The 16,576-nt window shown below is 31.9% G+C and overlaps 1 protein-coding gene and 1 long non-coding RNA gene across 4 annotated transcripts; one reads left to right on the forward strand and one right to left on the reverse strand.

The window, feature by feature from the left end:
- Nucleotides 1-131: 131 nt before the first annotated feature.
- On the reverse strand, nucleotides 132-2,638 carry LOC107930450 (amino acid permease 3). The gene is made up of 6 exons (XM_016862123.2): nucleotides 2,175-2,638; nucleotides 1,859-2,092; nucleotides 1,679-1,772; nucleotides 1,375-1,589; nucleotides 1,171-1,310; nucleotides 132-1,110 (listed from the first exon to the last, which is right to left on the reverse strand). Exons 1-6 carry the CDS (start codon nucleotides 2,269-2,271, stop codon nucleotides 457-459), a joined length of 1,434 nt encoding a protein of 477 aa, XP_016717612.1. The 5' UTR covers nucleotides 2,272-2,638; the 3' UTR covers nucleotides 132-456.
- An 11,923-nt stretch (nucleotides 2,639-14,561) lies between these two features.
- LOC107930464 (uncharacterized) lies at nucleotides 14,562-16,034 on the forward strand. 3 transcript variants are annotated; one of them, XR_005927213.1, is made up of 2 exons: nucleotides 14,562-15,182; nucleotides 15,285-16,034. It is a non-coding gene; the product is annotated as an uncharacterized lncRNA (long non-coding RNA). The 3 variants fall into 3 exon arrangements; XR_005927212.1 differs by having other exon boundaries at nucleotides 15,310-16,034; XR_001693021.2 differs by having other exon boundaries at nucleotides 15,727-16,034.
- The last annotated feature ends 542 nt before the right edge of the window (nucleotides 16,035-16,576 follow it).

Genomic DNA, 16,576 nt, shown 5'->3' on the forward strand with positions numbered 1-16,576 from the left:
TTTAGTTTTTAATAACACCAAAATTGGGGACATTTTCACCGATTGAACTGTTCTATGTTCTATTGCTCTTTCTGGCTGGTAATTGCTTTTTCAAGGATCTCCACTAGATATTCAACAATTTAAGCATCGAGTAACACTTTCAAATTGCTAGCTTTAATTGTATGATAAAAGTTCATGCTATTCTATTCTATTCTATGCTCAAAGTTGTTCATTTTGCAATGACTGATGGGGAAAGTTACAAGTTCAAATTGTAAAACATTGACCCCATTTTGTTGAACAATACAGGGAAAAAAAAGAAGAAGAGAAGAAACTGCTTAGCAGTAGTGGTAAGTAACAACAACAAATCTGGCTTGATGAACATGAAGTAGAACTTTTTTAACCTATAAAGATTATTTTCCCTTGCTTTTTAAACTGTTCAATCATGAGTTGTCTGATATGAGCTCAATTCAACTTGAACTAGTAGGCGGTGGAGAAGGGCGTATATGACTTGAGATCAAGAATAACCCCTGCAATAGAACCAGCAGCAGCAGCTATTGTGATAATAAGGCAAGCGATGCTGAGAATCTGGAGGCAAAGCCATCTTGTGCTCCATTTTGCTATCTTGTTTTGAGAAATGTACATCTCTACTGGGAAGTAAACTGTGAGTGGCCAGAATCCAATAGCCCCAAGTAGTCCAACAATATCATTAAAGAAGGGAAGAAGCATGGAGATCAAAGTTGTTAGCATCACAAAAATTGTCCTCCAAACCAAACGAAAGAGGTTGAGATTGTAAGGGCGAAAGCCGGGAATGGGGATCTTGATGTCTTTGGTTATGAATTCACTATCTGGAAACCTTTTAGCTGCTGATTTCTCAATGAAGGCAAAAAGGGGTTGGCAGTAAACTTGGTATGCACCAACAAGGTGAATTACAATGGCAGCATTAGCAATGTCAAGGAGCCAGAATGGGTTATAGAATCCAAAACCGGTTAGAAGGTTCCCGGGGGACAAGTCCCCGAAAGCAGCATAGCCCATGCAACCACACAACATGTAGAAAAGTGTTGTCACTCCAACACTTAACAAAGTTGCCTTGCTCATTGTCTTTGATTCGGATGGTGGAGCCTTAAGTGTGTCCTATACAAGTATCATACTGTTATTGGAGGTAGATAAATTGGACAAAATGAAGTTACATACCTGAATTTCAATGAGTATGAGGGAATAAGAATAGGCAAAAGCCATGTCTCCAAGTGCCTGGAAGCTCCTCCATATTTTTTGTGTTTGAGTAACAGTTCCAACACTTATACCAGTCAGGCTTCCCCTAATTTTTCCATTCTCTGGTAAATTAACCAAACATTAGGTTGCATGCATTGTAAGTGTGTAAAAGAAAGCTGTGAATACCTGCTACTTTAGCAATTCCAAGTCCAAGTCCAATTGTTGAGTAAGTGAAGGACATGACAGCAGCAACAATGGAAAGCCACCATAATTGATCAAAGTCAGGAATTTGAGAGAAAATGATTTCAGCAATGCCAAAACCAATCATATAGGGGTTGCTATTCATATGACATGGATTTTTGCCACGGCTTGCATGGAAGCAATTAGACCTTTTTATAGCCCTGTTATAATACCCGTTAGCCCCCAAACAAACGCAAGTAAAGAAGAAGCAAACATGTTCTGGCTGGAACCCTTGTGTTCAGGAACTCACATCATGCTAATTGATGATGCAATTGTGTATCCAATGGCAACTCCAAAAAGGTTCAAGTATTGAACCCACCCACATATCTTCACTTCAAACGCACCTGAAAAAACAAAAAGGTTAAGTTTACAAGTTTAGGAAGAATCCTCCCATTTTGTTAATGCAATCGAAAGTTTCATTTTAGTCTACCAAGATTTGCTCTGACAGCTTCCATGTAGGTATAGTTTCTCTTGCCATTAACAGGGTCATCACAGCGGTAACAAGCAGCAAGAAGAGTAGAGGTGTAGTAAGTTACAAAAGAGAACAAAAATATAACTGCTGGACCAGCTATCCATCCAAGCTGGGCAGTGGCCCAAGCCAGGGACAGGACGCCAGAACCAATCACAGCCGTAATAATATGAGCACTTGCCGTCCATACAGTTCCTGGCACATGAAAAGAACAGTGACATCACATAAGCAAATGTTTGGTGCAAAGGGATGTTGCCATAAACTTGGTGGAATTTACCAGTTCGCTTGAGTCTGCCATCGTCATCAAAGCCAATGGGGTGGTCAAAAACCAGGTTGTTGTGAAGGTGATTTTTGACAGCACCCTTCTCTCCCATCTTTGCTAAGTGACACAAAAAACCAACAAATGGATAGAGAGCAAGGAAGAGAGTGTTGCAGGAGCTGGTGAGTTAAAGAAGAAAAGAGAATAGGCTGGTGAGGAATGAAGAAGAAGAATGAAGGGAGTGGAGTATATATAACTGCTGTGGGTTGTCCATATGACACACACAACCTTAAACTAAACTTTCCATTATTACAAAAAGTCTGTAAAATTAATGAAATAATCTTTATATGTCTTTAAAGGACCACCTCTGGTTCAGAAATTCTGTTGTCCTCCATCCTTACTGAAGGGGAATAAGGTTCCTTTACATAAATTTTCTTTTATCCATGATCCAAGAATTGAATATAAAGTGAATATCAATAATAATAGCAATCAACTAATGACAGTCAAATGCTTTTATAATGATTCTAAACCGTAAACAAGGCTCCACCGCCCCTGGAAAAAAACCATATCAGCCTGCCAATGGTGGGTGGACAGTCAGTATCTAATTCCCGTTTTAGTTCCCAATGAATGAGGAGAGAAAGGTCATTAGCACAAAAGAAATTAACCATTTACTTAGCATCTTTGAAAACATTTTCATTTCCTTTTTTCTGTTTGCCATAATCTTTCCCAATGAAAACACCCTTCATTTTCTCAGGAAAATAGGACGCTTTTTTGACATTTTCATAACCTTGCCTTTACTCAAATTAAAACAATATCGACGGTTATACTTACATTCACATGCTTTACCGTTCAAATTTGGCACTTAACTAGTTTTAACAACTATTAATGTAGTTTTGATTTCACCAAATATTTTTAAATTGACAAAAACAAACATGTTTGTCTTTATCTTTCCACAAACATTTCACCATGATTATCATGTATGAGGACAATTCCATCCCATGGCTGCAAATTTTGTTGTAATTAGATTTCACTCAATGTTGTATGAACGAGACTAAATCCGGAATCAATTGGGGTTTGGAGAGTGGCTTTAAATTGTTAGATCAGAAATCGGTATAAATCGATTGAATTGACTAAAAACCAGTTGAATTGTTTTTTTATTTAAATGATTTTTTAGTTGAATTGCTCGAACTGACAAACTCGTGACTTGACCGATTCGAACATTGGTCCGGTTTAAAAAATATTTGATTCACTTGTTGAACATGTGTAATAAATTAATATCATATTGAATGAAACTATTTATGTTACTAGTTGGACCGTTAGTTGCAACTCCCCTTTGAACCTAACAATATGCACCTTACCTTATTTGTCGGCAATTTTTGGGGTTTTTTACACAAATAATATAAAAAAAATTAATTACAAAAAAGGTATAGAAAATAGAATAATTACGAAAAAGGTATAGAAAATAGAATAATTACAAAAAGAGGCATTTGCTACAGTGTTCTGACGGTGCCGCTTGACATATTGGCAGCACCAAACTAAAATGTGATGATCTAAAAACTCTAGGGACCTTATATGAAATTTTCCGTTTTAATTAGGTGCTAAAAAACACTTCAAAGTTGCCACTTGAGCCGCACCAAACTTTAAAAGGATAAATTGCACCCTAAACCCCCCTTATTTATTATTATTTTTAATCCTCTTTTAACATCAAAAGTAGATTGGCCTCTCATCTATTAGTCTAAAAAGTTTTTCTATCAAAAAGTATTTTTGTAAGTAAGCCGATTCCAACTAGAAATAAATTTTATTTATTTTTTTAAAAAGTATTTATAATTTTATTAACAATTCGATTTACGGGCACTATATAAAATTATAATTATAATTATAAAAGTTTTAGAAAAATATTATTATGTATAGATTATAATTTTTAGTTAAATTTATAGTTTCCAAATATAATGAGAGCAAAAGAAAACTACTATAAATACCGTTATGTCAAACATAATTTGAACAATAAAAATATTTTTTAAAAATTAAATAAAATTTATTTCGAGTTGGAATATGCTTACTTACAAAAATACATTTTGGTAGAAAAAGATTTTAGACTAATTAATAAAAGGTCAATCTATTTTTAGTGTTAAAAGGAGAATAAAAATTAATAAAAAACTAAGGGGTTTAGGGTGGAATTTACCCTTTTAAAATTTGGTGCCGCCATACTGTGAGCGGCACCCTTCAAGCGTCTTTTCAGCTGCCAATTAAAAAGGAAAAGTATCATATAAGGTCCCTAGAGTTTTTAGATCATCACGTTTTAGTTTAATGCCACCAATATGTCAGACGGCACTGTCAGAATACTGTAACAAATGTCTATTTTCTTAATTATTCTATTTTCTATACCTTTTTCGTAATTAATTATTATTTTTATATTATTTAAATAGAAAAATCCCATTTTTTGACATGCATAATTATTCACTTACATCTTTTTTTATTTAAATAATATTTTGAGTAGCAATCTACGAGGCTATGATTGATGAAATTATTTAATCAAGCAAGGTGTTTTTGAAAGAGTATTAGCATGATCTATTTACCATATTTGAAGAGAAATTGGTTTTGAAGAAATATTAAGAAAATACATCTTTTTACTTCATGTTTTTCAAAGCACTTAATTGGGAGAAATTGAAGGGGCATTGATCAATCATATTAGCTAAAGATTCATAAGCTCAATATTGCCTATACATCAAAGACTTGTTTATTGGTTTATGTATGAATTTGACAGAGCACTATGTTCAACATAGGGACATGTTAAAGTGCAAATTATTTATAAACAAACAGTTTTTGTTTAGTTTGATATTATGCTTTTAAGGGGGAAAGATTTAATGGAAGAGTGAATCTAATTGAAGGTATAGGAGTGAGGTTGCAATATGATAAGTAAGTTGAACTTAAATCACATCTTTTACTATTAATTCATAGTAGCTACTCACTTGGCAACGCTTCGTAGATGCAAGAAAGGGTTTCGAGCTGCATAACAAATTTTCATGTCCATTATCTTCAATTGCAACCCACAATATAATCAACCTAAAACTCAACACTAACATTTGGCGTTAGAGCTAGACATCAGAAGAATTTAGTGAAGATCTTACTGTTGAATTGCTAAAAGATGGAAGGTAGCTCGATTTCGAAATCCCCTATGCTTAATGGCTCCAACAACTCCTATCTAAAATTGCGAATTAGAGTATCTACAGTCTCTAGATAAAAAGGCATGGAGGAGAGCAATGCTTACTAGTTGTGAGCTTAGACCATACTTGAGAAAATACATAAAAGTACCTTTATTGTCAAACAGTTCAAACTTTATAAATTAATGACCAAATTTGTAACTCTCAAAGCGCTTGAAGATAAATCATTATCTAATTTTTATGCAAAATTACGGGAAATCTCTAACCAATCTTTTGCTCTTGGAGAGGAGTATGCCAATACCAAGTTAGTTTGCAAGGTTTTGAGTATTATACTGAATGTTGTTCCATTAAAGTGATTGCAATAGAGGAGGCTAAAGACATCAATACAATGAGGATTGATGAACTAATATGGTCCCTGTAAATGTTTAAGATGAATCTCGAGGAATTCAAGAAGAGAGAAGTTAAAGATAGAGAAGAATATTGTTTTACAAATTGCTTCATCAACTGCAACTGAAGAAGAAACTATTATGGAGGCTTTGTAGGACAAAATTAGCCCTACTCGCAAAGAACTTTAATAAGGCGTTTAAGATGGTGTCAAGGAAGAAGAAAAGTTTTAAAGGGGCTCAAAACTTCAAAAAAGGAAAAAGAAAGGTCATTACCATCAATGATGAAGGACCCAATGAGAAAAAGAAAGGATAAGGCAATGACCCCTACCGTCTTTGTTAAAACCAAGGGGTAAAAAAATAAACATGAAAGTTCCTAAAGACCAGAAATTATTCACACTGAGAGACATCATAAGCATAATAAACGAATTATGTGTCATTATTGTGGTGCCTCAAGGCATATTAGGCCCAAGTGTTACAAACTTTTGAAAGGTCTAAAGAAAAAGCAGTCAATTGCATCTCCAATTGCAACTTGAGTTCTAACTAATAGAAGATAGAAACAAAAACTTGTTCGGGGAAGGAAAGATCAAAGGTGTTTCTCACTTGCACACCTATCCTTGTAAGCTTCTCTGAGCAGAAATTTGATATATGATCCAATAATTTTCTTTTTAAAAAAACTATAATCCAATATATTTTTCTTATAAGAAAAAAAAGATTATTTAAAGATTGAATCTGAAATTGGTGTAAACTAATAATTAGAACCCAAATTCTTCGCTACTCCACATCTGTTTGAATCAACTTTGATCTAATAAATTTTAAATGCATTTGTTATTGTACAAAAATTATAGTAGAATTATGAACCGCTATCTCTCTACTCTAATTATACTTTACAAAAATTGAAAAGTTAATCTAATGGTTGATAAGTACATGAACCTGAGTTACTAATCTTTGCTAATTTGTTTCTATAGATGTTGAACGGTTAATTTTGACCATAAGATTTAACAATGTTACTTAATTAGATAAAGTTTTAAATTTTATTAAATTTTGAAAAATTAGAAGAAGTAACTTCTTAGAGAAATAAAATTAAAATAATTTTATCTACTTTACCTTAAAAACAATTAAATAACATCCTCTTTATTTTCCCAATCAATAATGCAAACCAAACTAATGAAGGAATGGGTTTGGTGACCACATTTCATTTTCTGGAAACAAGTGGCTAAACCAACCTCATACAGGTAGAGAGTGTTTTGCTTAACCATGTGGAGTTCCATTATTAAGGATCCATTAACCATTTTTAGTGCCACATTTTTGTTAAATTGTAAATCAATTAACTAAAACAAACATTTTTTTCTTTTATATTCATTTGAGAAAAACCCTAAGGAATATATGATAGTGATACATACCCAAAAGAAACCACTTTTTATGTCTTGCTAATGGTAGAAATTGATCAATATAACAAACTCAACATAAGCATTGGAGATTTATTAACTGCCTCACCTCACTAAGTGGTTGAATTCAACAAAACAATAAAAATATTTCTTTTTTAGGATCATTTTTTGACATTTTTCTTTTGTTATTTCTAAGCTTGTTACAATATTTTAAGAATCTTGAGTTCTTAACAAATAAATAAATTGTGTAATAAATTTATAAAAAGTTGATATAATAATTTAATGTTACTTATTATAATATTTTGGGTTTGGATCCGATTAGGTTAGTTTTTGTTTTGTAAAAATAGAGGGTTTTTGGTAATTTTACTACTAAGTTTAGGATCTGGTTGATAGATGACATCAATTTAGTCAAATTTTTAAATATAATTAGTAATTTTATCACCCGTATATGCAAGTAAAAATCACTTTAAAAAAGCACGTGTGCGTTAAAATATAACATCTATTTTTAAAGGTAAAAATAACATCTATTAAATGATATAACTTGAAACTACTAATAATAACATATATGCAATATGTTAGGTTGACTTGTGACATTAAATCATCAACAATATTATCTATACATACATTCAACATGATGACGGTGAAAAACATATTTTATGTAAAAAAAGAGAAAAGTATATAAGGCAAAAGTTAAAAATTTTAAGATGTTTTATATCATATATTCATATCTCATTGTTTGTTGAGAAATGATTGTATAAAATTATGATTCTACATCATCCTTATACATTTCCAATAGGAGAACGACAAATCAGATTTATCCCTTTCCAATAGCATTTTTAATTGGATTTAAACGAATTTTAAGGAGGAAAAAGCCAAAAATCAGGAGTGAAAAATCTGATTTGTCATTTTTTTATTCGGAATAGGGATGACGTGGGATCACAGTTTCATACAATCCCTTTTCTATTTTTGTTACACGTCTCATTGTCATTTAGATACTATTCTACCACCTCATTATTTGTTTAACTTAGCAAAATTTTAACTACTTCAATTGGGAAATTTTTATTTGGGTACCAAACTGTTAAAACGAATTATACTATAAAAAATTAATTTTAAGTTCTGAAGTGTTAAAACGAATTGTACTATAAAAACTAATTTAGGTACCACTATGTTAAAACCAATTATATTTATTTTTTGAGAATAAGTTTTGGTTGGATTAAGCCTCCACTTTTGTTATATATTTCTAATTATAACCATTTTTTTTAGTGAACATTGAAAAAAAAAAAGTTGGTAAACATCAATTTTGAATTTTTTTTCCTACATATAAAAAAATCTAGTTAGCTAGCTTAATTATGTTTCCCTTCAACAATCTTTGAAGGTAATTTGATTCTTTTCTCTGTCGATTGAGTTTTAGTTCAATTAGTATTGATATCATTATCGATATAAGATGACATAGATTCGAGTGTGCTGAAGCACATTTATTCTCCTATTTAAGAGTTGGATGAATTATAAATAATTTTAAGCATTTTATTAAAAAAATTCGATTATTTCCTCCGGATTGTTGAACTCCTTTTCCTTTGTTTCTTTCCCCTCAAATCGTATGATAATTAGAAAAAGAAAAATAACAATAAATTATTTTTTATAAGAGAAAAAGGCAAGACTTAAGGATGGAATTCAAAACTGGTATCAATTAAAGATTTAATATTGAAATTATTTTAATTGGTGAAATCAAAACCAAGAGTCCATTAGATCTAAAATTAATATTTTTCATATTGAACTCTATATAAAAACAATTTTAGATAATTATGTCTTTATTCTACAATAAGTCAAAACCTGATAGAATTTAATCAATTTTTTTTTTATCCTTAAGGTGAAGAACTGAACTAATATTTTTTTTCTTTATCATCAATTGAATCACTATTCGTGACACGTGATTTTATTTTATTAATCCATATTTTTGTAATCTTTTAAAAGAAAAAAAGCAGGATTCAATGATTAAACGTGTGTCAACTAAAGATTTAATATCAAATTTTTTTGTTACTATAAAAGAATTTAAAGTATTGGTGAAACCAAAATGAAGAATCCATTAAATCTCAAATTAATAGTATTGTAGATGAAAACAAATTTAGATAGGTATGTGTTTATTTGATAATAGGAAATGTAGGTTGGAGGTCTCACTCCACAAGCAACATATGGAATCTCTCTTGTTATTGCTAAAAAAGAGCCAATGGTGTGGATTTTTAGGACGATGTGTGCCGATGATGTATACATCTCAGTAGTTGGGATAAACTAAGAAGAAAAAAACCAAATGCCTAATGAAATCAAATTAAAGAAATATCCTAATCAGTTTTAATGTTAGATAGACAACCGGGTAGATTTTTTTTCCTATTTAAATTTTTTTTAGTAATTTCATTATAAGTTCTAATCATATCTACTCTTTTAAAGATAATATCTAGAATTATCTATAGCTCTTCTCTAATCTCATAAATAGGAGGATAATACATTTAACGCACTCGAACTTAGATTCTCTTGTATTGACAACACTGTCCATGCCAATCGAACTATTAATATTCGAATTTAAATATATATAATAGTTATAAATTTTGAATTTATTTATTATTTGTTAAGTGGATCTAATTTCAATATTGTATTTTTTTAATAAGTATATTGTAACCCTTTAAAATAAATAATACTAAAAATGGCATCGGATAATGTTCTCTAAAAGCCTAGCCATTATTGGAACTATTTTATGCCCTTTATCAATAGGTATTCTACATTCTGAAGTTGGATATAATGAATATGGCATGGAATAATTGGCAAAGTTATTTAAAATTCCACCCTTTCAAGCAAGACTCATCATCAACTTAGAGAGAATGAAAAATAAAAGCAAATATTCTCATTTTAACATCAAATTCTTTGGAAATATGTTTAATAATAATTATGTTGATATAAAAAAAAATAAGACATTATAAACAATCAAACATATGTATAAAATTTATGTTTATAAAAGAATCTCAAAAGAGAAAGTAATATTTTAGCTTAAAATCAAAGAATTAATTAAGTCTAAAATTAAGTAGTCCAATTTAAAGTGATTTAGTTATTTATTTTAATAGAAGTTAAACCTTGTTCATTCGTACGGCTACTTGATGTATGTATTGGATTAAAGGGATTATTATAAATTATTCCTCTTTCTACCCATTAGGGTTACACTCACAAAATACATATGCTTCATTGCTTGGGGTTTCGTAACAAAAAAAAATGTTAAGAGGGAGAAATTAATATTTATCGTGATGTTCTTCATCAACTTCAATAACTGACTTCAATTGCGCAACAAGTAACTCTTCATATTCATGAAAACCATATTACTATAAAGAACACAAAATTATTATTTATGCAAAAAAAAATTAATTCTTTGATTCTTTTTATATTAAATATTGAAATTCCATTTTAAATCTCATTCCATTTATTTTTCATGATTTATAGATGAAGATAATTAAAAAAGTAAATAATTGTTATTTAGTGCTAAATAATCCAAAAATAAATACCTATTTTTGATTTATATTATTTTAATATTATTGAACACATGTCTAATAATTGTTATTTGTAATTTGTAAAAAAAAATATTATTTATATTATTTTGTCTGTCTATTGACACGGGTTTTGTCTGCCCATTGATACAGATTTTTCCTTTTCTTTTAGTTTTTGTTTATAGTTTTGGAGTGAATTTTTTTTTGCGTTCTTGAGCGATGGAAGAGGAACTGGCTAATCTGAATTTGATAGATGTGGAGGAGGATGCATTTCACGAGGAAGGTGCGATGGTGGATCAGAAATATCAATTCAGTCTAGTGGGACGATGCTTGACAAATAGTGTTGTTCATTTTCCATCTTTCCATAATAGTATGGATGATATTTGGCATCCCATTGAGGGAATTTGTATTTCGAATTTGGGAAAAAAAGATATCTTTTTCAGTTTTTCCATGACATTGATATTCAAATAGTGCTTTCTAGAACTACATGTTTTTTCAAAAATCATTTATTAATCCTTCACACGATTCAAACGGGGGGAAATTCATTGTTAGTTTCGTTATCCCTATCAGAATTTTGGGTCCAAATACATGATTTGCCTCTAGGTTTGATAACGGAAACCATGGCAAAACAATTTGGGGATTTTTTGTGTCAGTTTCTTGAATATGATACATATATTCCGACAATGGGTATCCAAAAATTTATGCGTATTTGGATCCGATTGGATGTGACAATTCTGTTGAAAAGAAAGAAGAAGATTATGATTGGCAAGGATCGGATTGTCTGTGCTTGTTTTCAGTACGAGAAACTAAGTTTATTTTGTTTTATTTGCGGTAAGTTCGACCATGGGGAGAGTTTTTGCTCATTTCAAACCAGAATTGAGCCCTCAAAAATAGTTTTTAAGTGGGTTATCTCATTATGTGCGATGGTACGACGACAAAACGCAACTGTGAGCAAATGGCTCTATGAAGCAGACGGTTCAGAATGTAGAATGATGAATATGAAAAGTGGCACTAGAGTCCAAAATTTAGGGGAAGAGAGAGATATTGGGCGTAATCGTAGGGGTGATGTGGAGAAATCTTATCTAAACCCTAATTTTATTCCCTTAGAATCTGGACAAAAGACATTAAATAAGGGTTTTGACAACTGGTGAAATACGAATAGTAGGGGTTTAAATGGGGCTAGTAGTGTAGCACCCTTAACCCGTATCCGTCGCCGGAATGGGGCTACGAGGTATTACCAATCAATCTCAACACGAAAGCATACATTTAACATACATTAAGTATTTCCATATAGACATCAATCAAATATAACCACATCGTCCCTTAAGAGGGCCTACGAGGCCTAAAAACATGCTTAAAATAATTTCAGAACTAAACCGATCACATACAAATTTTTTTCAAAACTTAGAAAATTTTCTTACATTTAAGGGTCACATGCCCTGTGAATAGGCCGTGTGCCTCACACGGCTACCAGACACGCTTGTGTTACAGGCCGTGTGAAAATAGGGCATATATACTAACTTGGGTCACACGGCTGACCACATGCCCGTATGTCTAGCCCGTGTACCCTTTGAAATGGCCACACACGTCCATGTGCCAAGGCTGTATGCCTCACACGGCCACCAGACACGTCCGTATGTCTAGGCCTTGCTCAAGATTGACTTGAATCTCTAATTATTTTCTAGGGGTCACATGGCCATGTGTCACACACGGTTGAGCCACACGCCCGTGTGCTCAGCCGTGTGGAGTGAAAATAGGCTTGATTTTAAGCCACATTTCTCACCCTTCTCAAGTATACCTAAACCACAACAACTTGCATTATTTATAAACATTCAAAGGCAATCAAAACATGTCATCTTATTCACAACCATTTCAATACTCAAAACTATGACCAAAACCATATTGAAACATAATGTCAAAACCAACTATTTCATTTATCTCCTGTATGCACTTTTTCAACATTTTATCTCCTATTTTAATATCACAAAACATTCCATCACAACATCTTATAATCAAGCCACAACATTATCATCTTTCAAGCATTAACAACTAACCAAATGAACAACCATTTAGCTATGTCCACAACTATGGAAAACATACCAATAAGCCAACATATAAGACATTATATACATCACATTTACAAGCCAAATCTCATGGCTAATATCATAACTCAAAACATACCAAAATAAAACTAGCCTATACATGCCATATACCATATATACAAGTTTCAAAAGTACCAACAAGATGATTGATAGTGTGATGACATTTCTTGACGATCCCTGAGTCCAAGCTTGTAACATCCCTAACCCGTATCTGTCATCAGAATAGGGTTACGAGGCATTTCCGATCAACCACAACATAAATCATACATTTGAGCAATCATAATTAAAATCCATTCATCTCAATCACTTTGTCCTTTATAAGGTCCTAAGAGGCCTTAAAACATGCTTAGAAGTAGTTCTGGACTAAACAGATAATAGCTACAAACTTTAGGAAATTTAGAAAATTTTCTTTGATTTCAGGGTCACACGCCTATGTGAATAGGCCGTATGCCTCACACGGCTACCCGACACGCCCGTGTCACGGGCCGTATGAAAATAGGGCATACATACTTGTCGAAACCCTATTTTATTTTGAAAATAATGGGGATCGACTTTAAAAACCAAGTGTGGAGTCGCCACCAATCTTTTGATTTAGGCGTGATTGGATCACATATTAAAATGCTTTATTTAATGAAAAAATCAAAGTAAATTTGGTTTAGGTAAAAAAACGGATTCGGGAGTCGGTTACGTATGAGGAAGGGGTAGCACCCTCATTACGCCCAAAAACTGGTACCAAATTGATTTGATGCTGTCCTTAAAGATTTAAAAGAAAAGATTTTTTGAAATATATAAAAATGTTTAAATAGTTCAAGTTGGTGATCGAAAATCTCTCGTTCCAAAGATATGCGGTTTCATACCCAGTACGATTGAATATGATCCCTTATACCTTTAAGATGTGATCAATTTTCGACTTTTGAAAAATTATAAAAGAGGTTATCTAAATATTTGGTTCTTCGGGAAAGTCCATACCCAGTACGATTGAGCACAACTCTCCCAAATTCCCCAAACACTAGATATTGCCTTATTTCGAAACCTTGAATAACAAAAATTTAGAAATTCGTTTAAAAACATGTTTACTCATTTTAAAATTGATGAAATATTTAATACATTGTAAAAAACATATGAAACAATATACTCAAAATACAAATAACCTTGTTTAGCAATATGAAACAATATACTCAAAATACAAATAACCTTATTTAACAATCATTGTAAAAAAAACAAAACTTTTAAGTATGGAAAATGAATAATTAATATAAAGTATCATACATAATTATAACACAAAATAGAATGATGTACAAAATGTGCATAAAAAAATGAAGAATTATATAGCATATATAAGTTGACACATTTACATAAAACTTGGGATATATATTTATTGAAATAGTTATTATAAAGTTCAAATCAAATTATGTATAAAATATTTAAAACACAAATTTATTCAAAAATTTATAATTCACAAGATAATTTAAATAATATATTATGTATGAAGGTATAACAATATATGATATAAAATAATATACAAAATCAATTTATGAAATCTTTATAAACATTGGGTACAATTATTTAAAAAAAAATCAAAATTAATAATGTATATAAAAAATAAAGTAATGCTATATGAGTAACCAAATATATATATATAAACATAAAGACTTGCGAATTAAACATAAATTAAGAAATATATAATTCATGTATATAAATATATTAACAACACTTATTAAAAAAAATATAATACAAAAAAATATTACAACATGCAAAATAATAGTTATTATAGAAAACTTAAACCAATGATTAACATACCAATACATAAAAAAATATTTAAAGAAATAGGATACACAATGTCAAAAGAATATTCTAAAAATAATTATACAAATGCAACATACAGAGTTATTAACATAAATTAAAGCATACACATATTAAATGTATTCTAACTCAACTGATTATACAAATATAAGACTCAATTAAAAATGCATCAAGATGAAATGGATAATTTGTAAATAAAATGATCATAAAATAAATCAATGCATAACATGCCTAAATATACAAGGATTAATATTGCAAATCTTCCCAAGTCTAAATCACCTCACTGCGTCATGAATTTAAATGAGAATGCAATCAAAACAGTAAGCCAATTTGAAGAGCAAAGCATGCAAATGCAAAGGATTGAACGCGCAAATTTCCCTTTCATACAAAATGGCGCATATCCGGTTCATATTTCGGGTCAATGCGCGGACCCCCTTTGCTGGCAAACGACACCGTTTCTTCAATAGGTTATTTAGAACCCTTTTTTTTTTTTACCCTTTTCCCTTCCCAAAATGCAGCCGTTCCTTCACCCTAATATGCAACCCCCAAAATCAAAATGTAGAGTTCATATTTGCAGCCATTGAACCACCATTTTATTTGGTAGCCGATGACGCATGAACAACATCCAGATCTTACCATCGAAGGCTCCACTCGGGGAAAATCTGGTAAGCCAAATTATTTTATTTTTTTTTAGAAAAAAAATATTAAATCTCAAATTATTTGTTCAAGAGAAAAAAGAAAATGTTGAAAATCGAAACATTCAACAGCCTCAGACCCTCGCCCTTATTTTAGAGATATTAGGGACCTCACTGGTGCCATCTTGAGGCTTGATGAATAATACTTTTAACTTCCTCTTTCAACTTTATTCTCAACGAAGTGAACAGAGGCTAAAACCACTTCGAAAGGTATAATCTAACTCTTTTTTTTCTTTTGTGTTTCCACATGCAAAAATGATGAAGATAACTGCTGGAAAAATAAAAAGAAGGGAACAATTAAAAAGCTAAAGAAGATCACCTTTTGGAAATCCATTTTTTTGAAAATTTTAGATTCTGTATGCGTATTGTGTATTCAGTGAGCGTCCCTCTGCAGGTACATTCGATGGCTTTTTATAGCCAAATTTACAGAGTAAATAAAAAATAAAATTACATTTTCCTGCTGTCATTTGTTGTAAATTCTGTTAGCTCCTTCTTCTCGTGTGTTCCGTTACAGGAGTAGCCGTACGAACGGAGACGCGCGCGAGGAACTAGTGGCGCGGCTGGAGACCGACTGCTAGTTGCGGCGTGAGGGGAGATGGCTAGCTGCTGGTGTTTTCCAAAAGCCTCTAGGTTTTCTAGTGTTTTTTAATTATTGGGCCTTTTTCTGGTCATTTTGGGTCTCGGGTTTGGGCCCGAAATTTTGTAAATGGGTTAGGTTTGTATTAATAGATTTGAGTTTAATTTAATAGGTTATGGGGATAAGTTTATTCAGTCATGGATTGTTTTGGACTAATGGACTTTTATTGTTTTTATTTTGGTTTATTTTTTTGTTTTTTTTTATTTTTTTGGTTTTTTTGGTTTTCTAACATGCCCGGGCGAAATGGCCCTATTACAATACTGACTTGTACCACATGGCCGGAGACACGCCTGTGTGCCATGGTCGTGGGAAAACTAGAGAGGTTATTGACTTGGGTCACACGACCGGCCACATGCCCATGTGCTAGCCCGTGTGTCTCACACGGTCAGTAGACACGCTCGTGTGTCTAGGCCATGTCAAAACTGTAGGGTATATTGCCTTAATTCGAAAGGGTACCTTAGGGGACACACGGTCGTGTAACATGACCGTGTGTCACACACGGCTGAGATACACGCCCGTGTCTCTACTCGTGTGGATAGACATAGGCCATTTGAAAAGCCAATTTGCCACCCTTTCCACAAGCACACATAGAAACCAAAATAGCACCATTTCAATACATCTTTAAGCAACCAAAAACATGTCAATTCATACTCATGTCATGCCATCTATCATCAACCAATTCAACTACTCAATTCCGCATTCAAAACCTATCAAATCATTGTGTTAA

The sequence above is a fragment of the Gossypium hirsutum genome, chromosome A01 (assembly GCF_007990345.1).
Source record: "Gossypium hirsutum isolate 1008001.06 chromosome A01, Gossypium_hirsutum_v2.1, whole genome shotgun sequence".
In the NCBI taxonomy this organism is placed as follows: domain Eukaryota; kingdom Viridiplantae; phylum Streptophyta; class Magnoliopsida; order Malvales; family Malvaceae; genus Gossypium; species Gossypium hirsutum.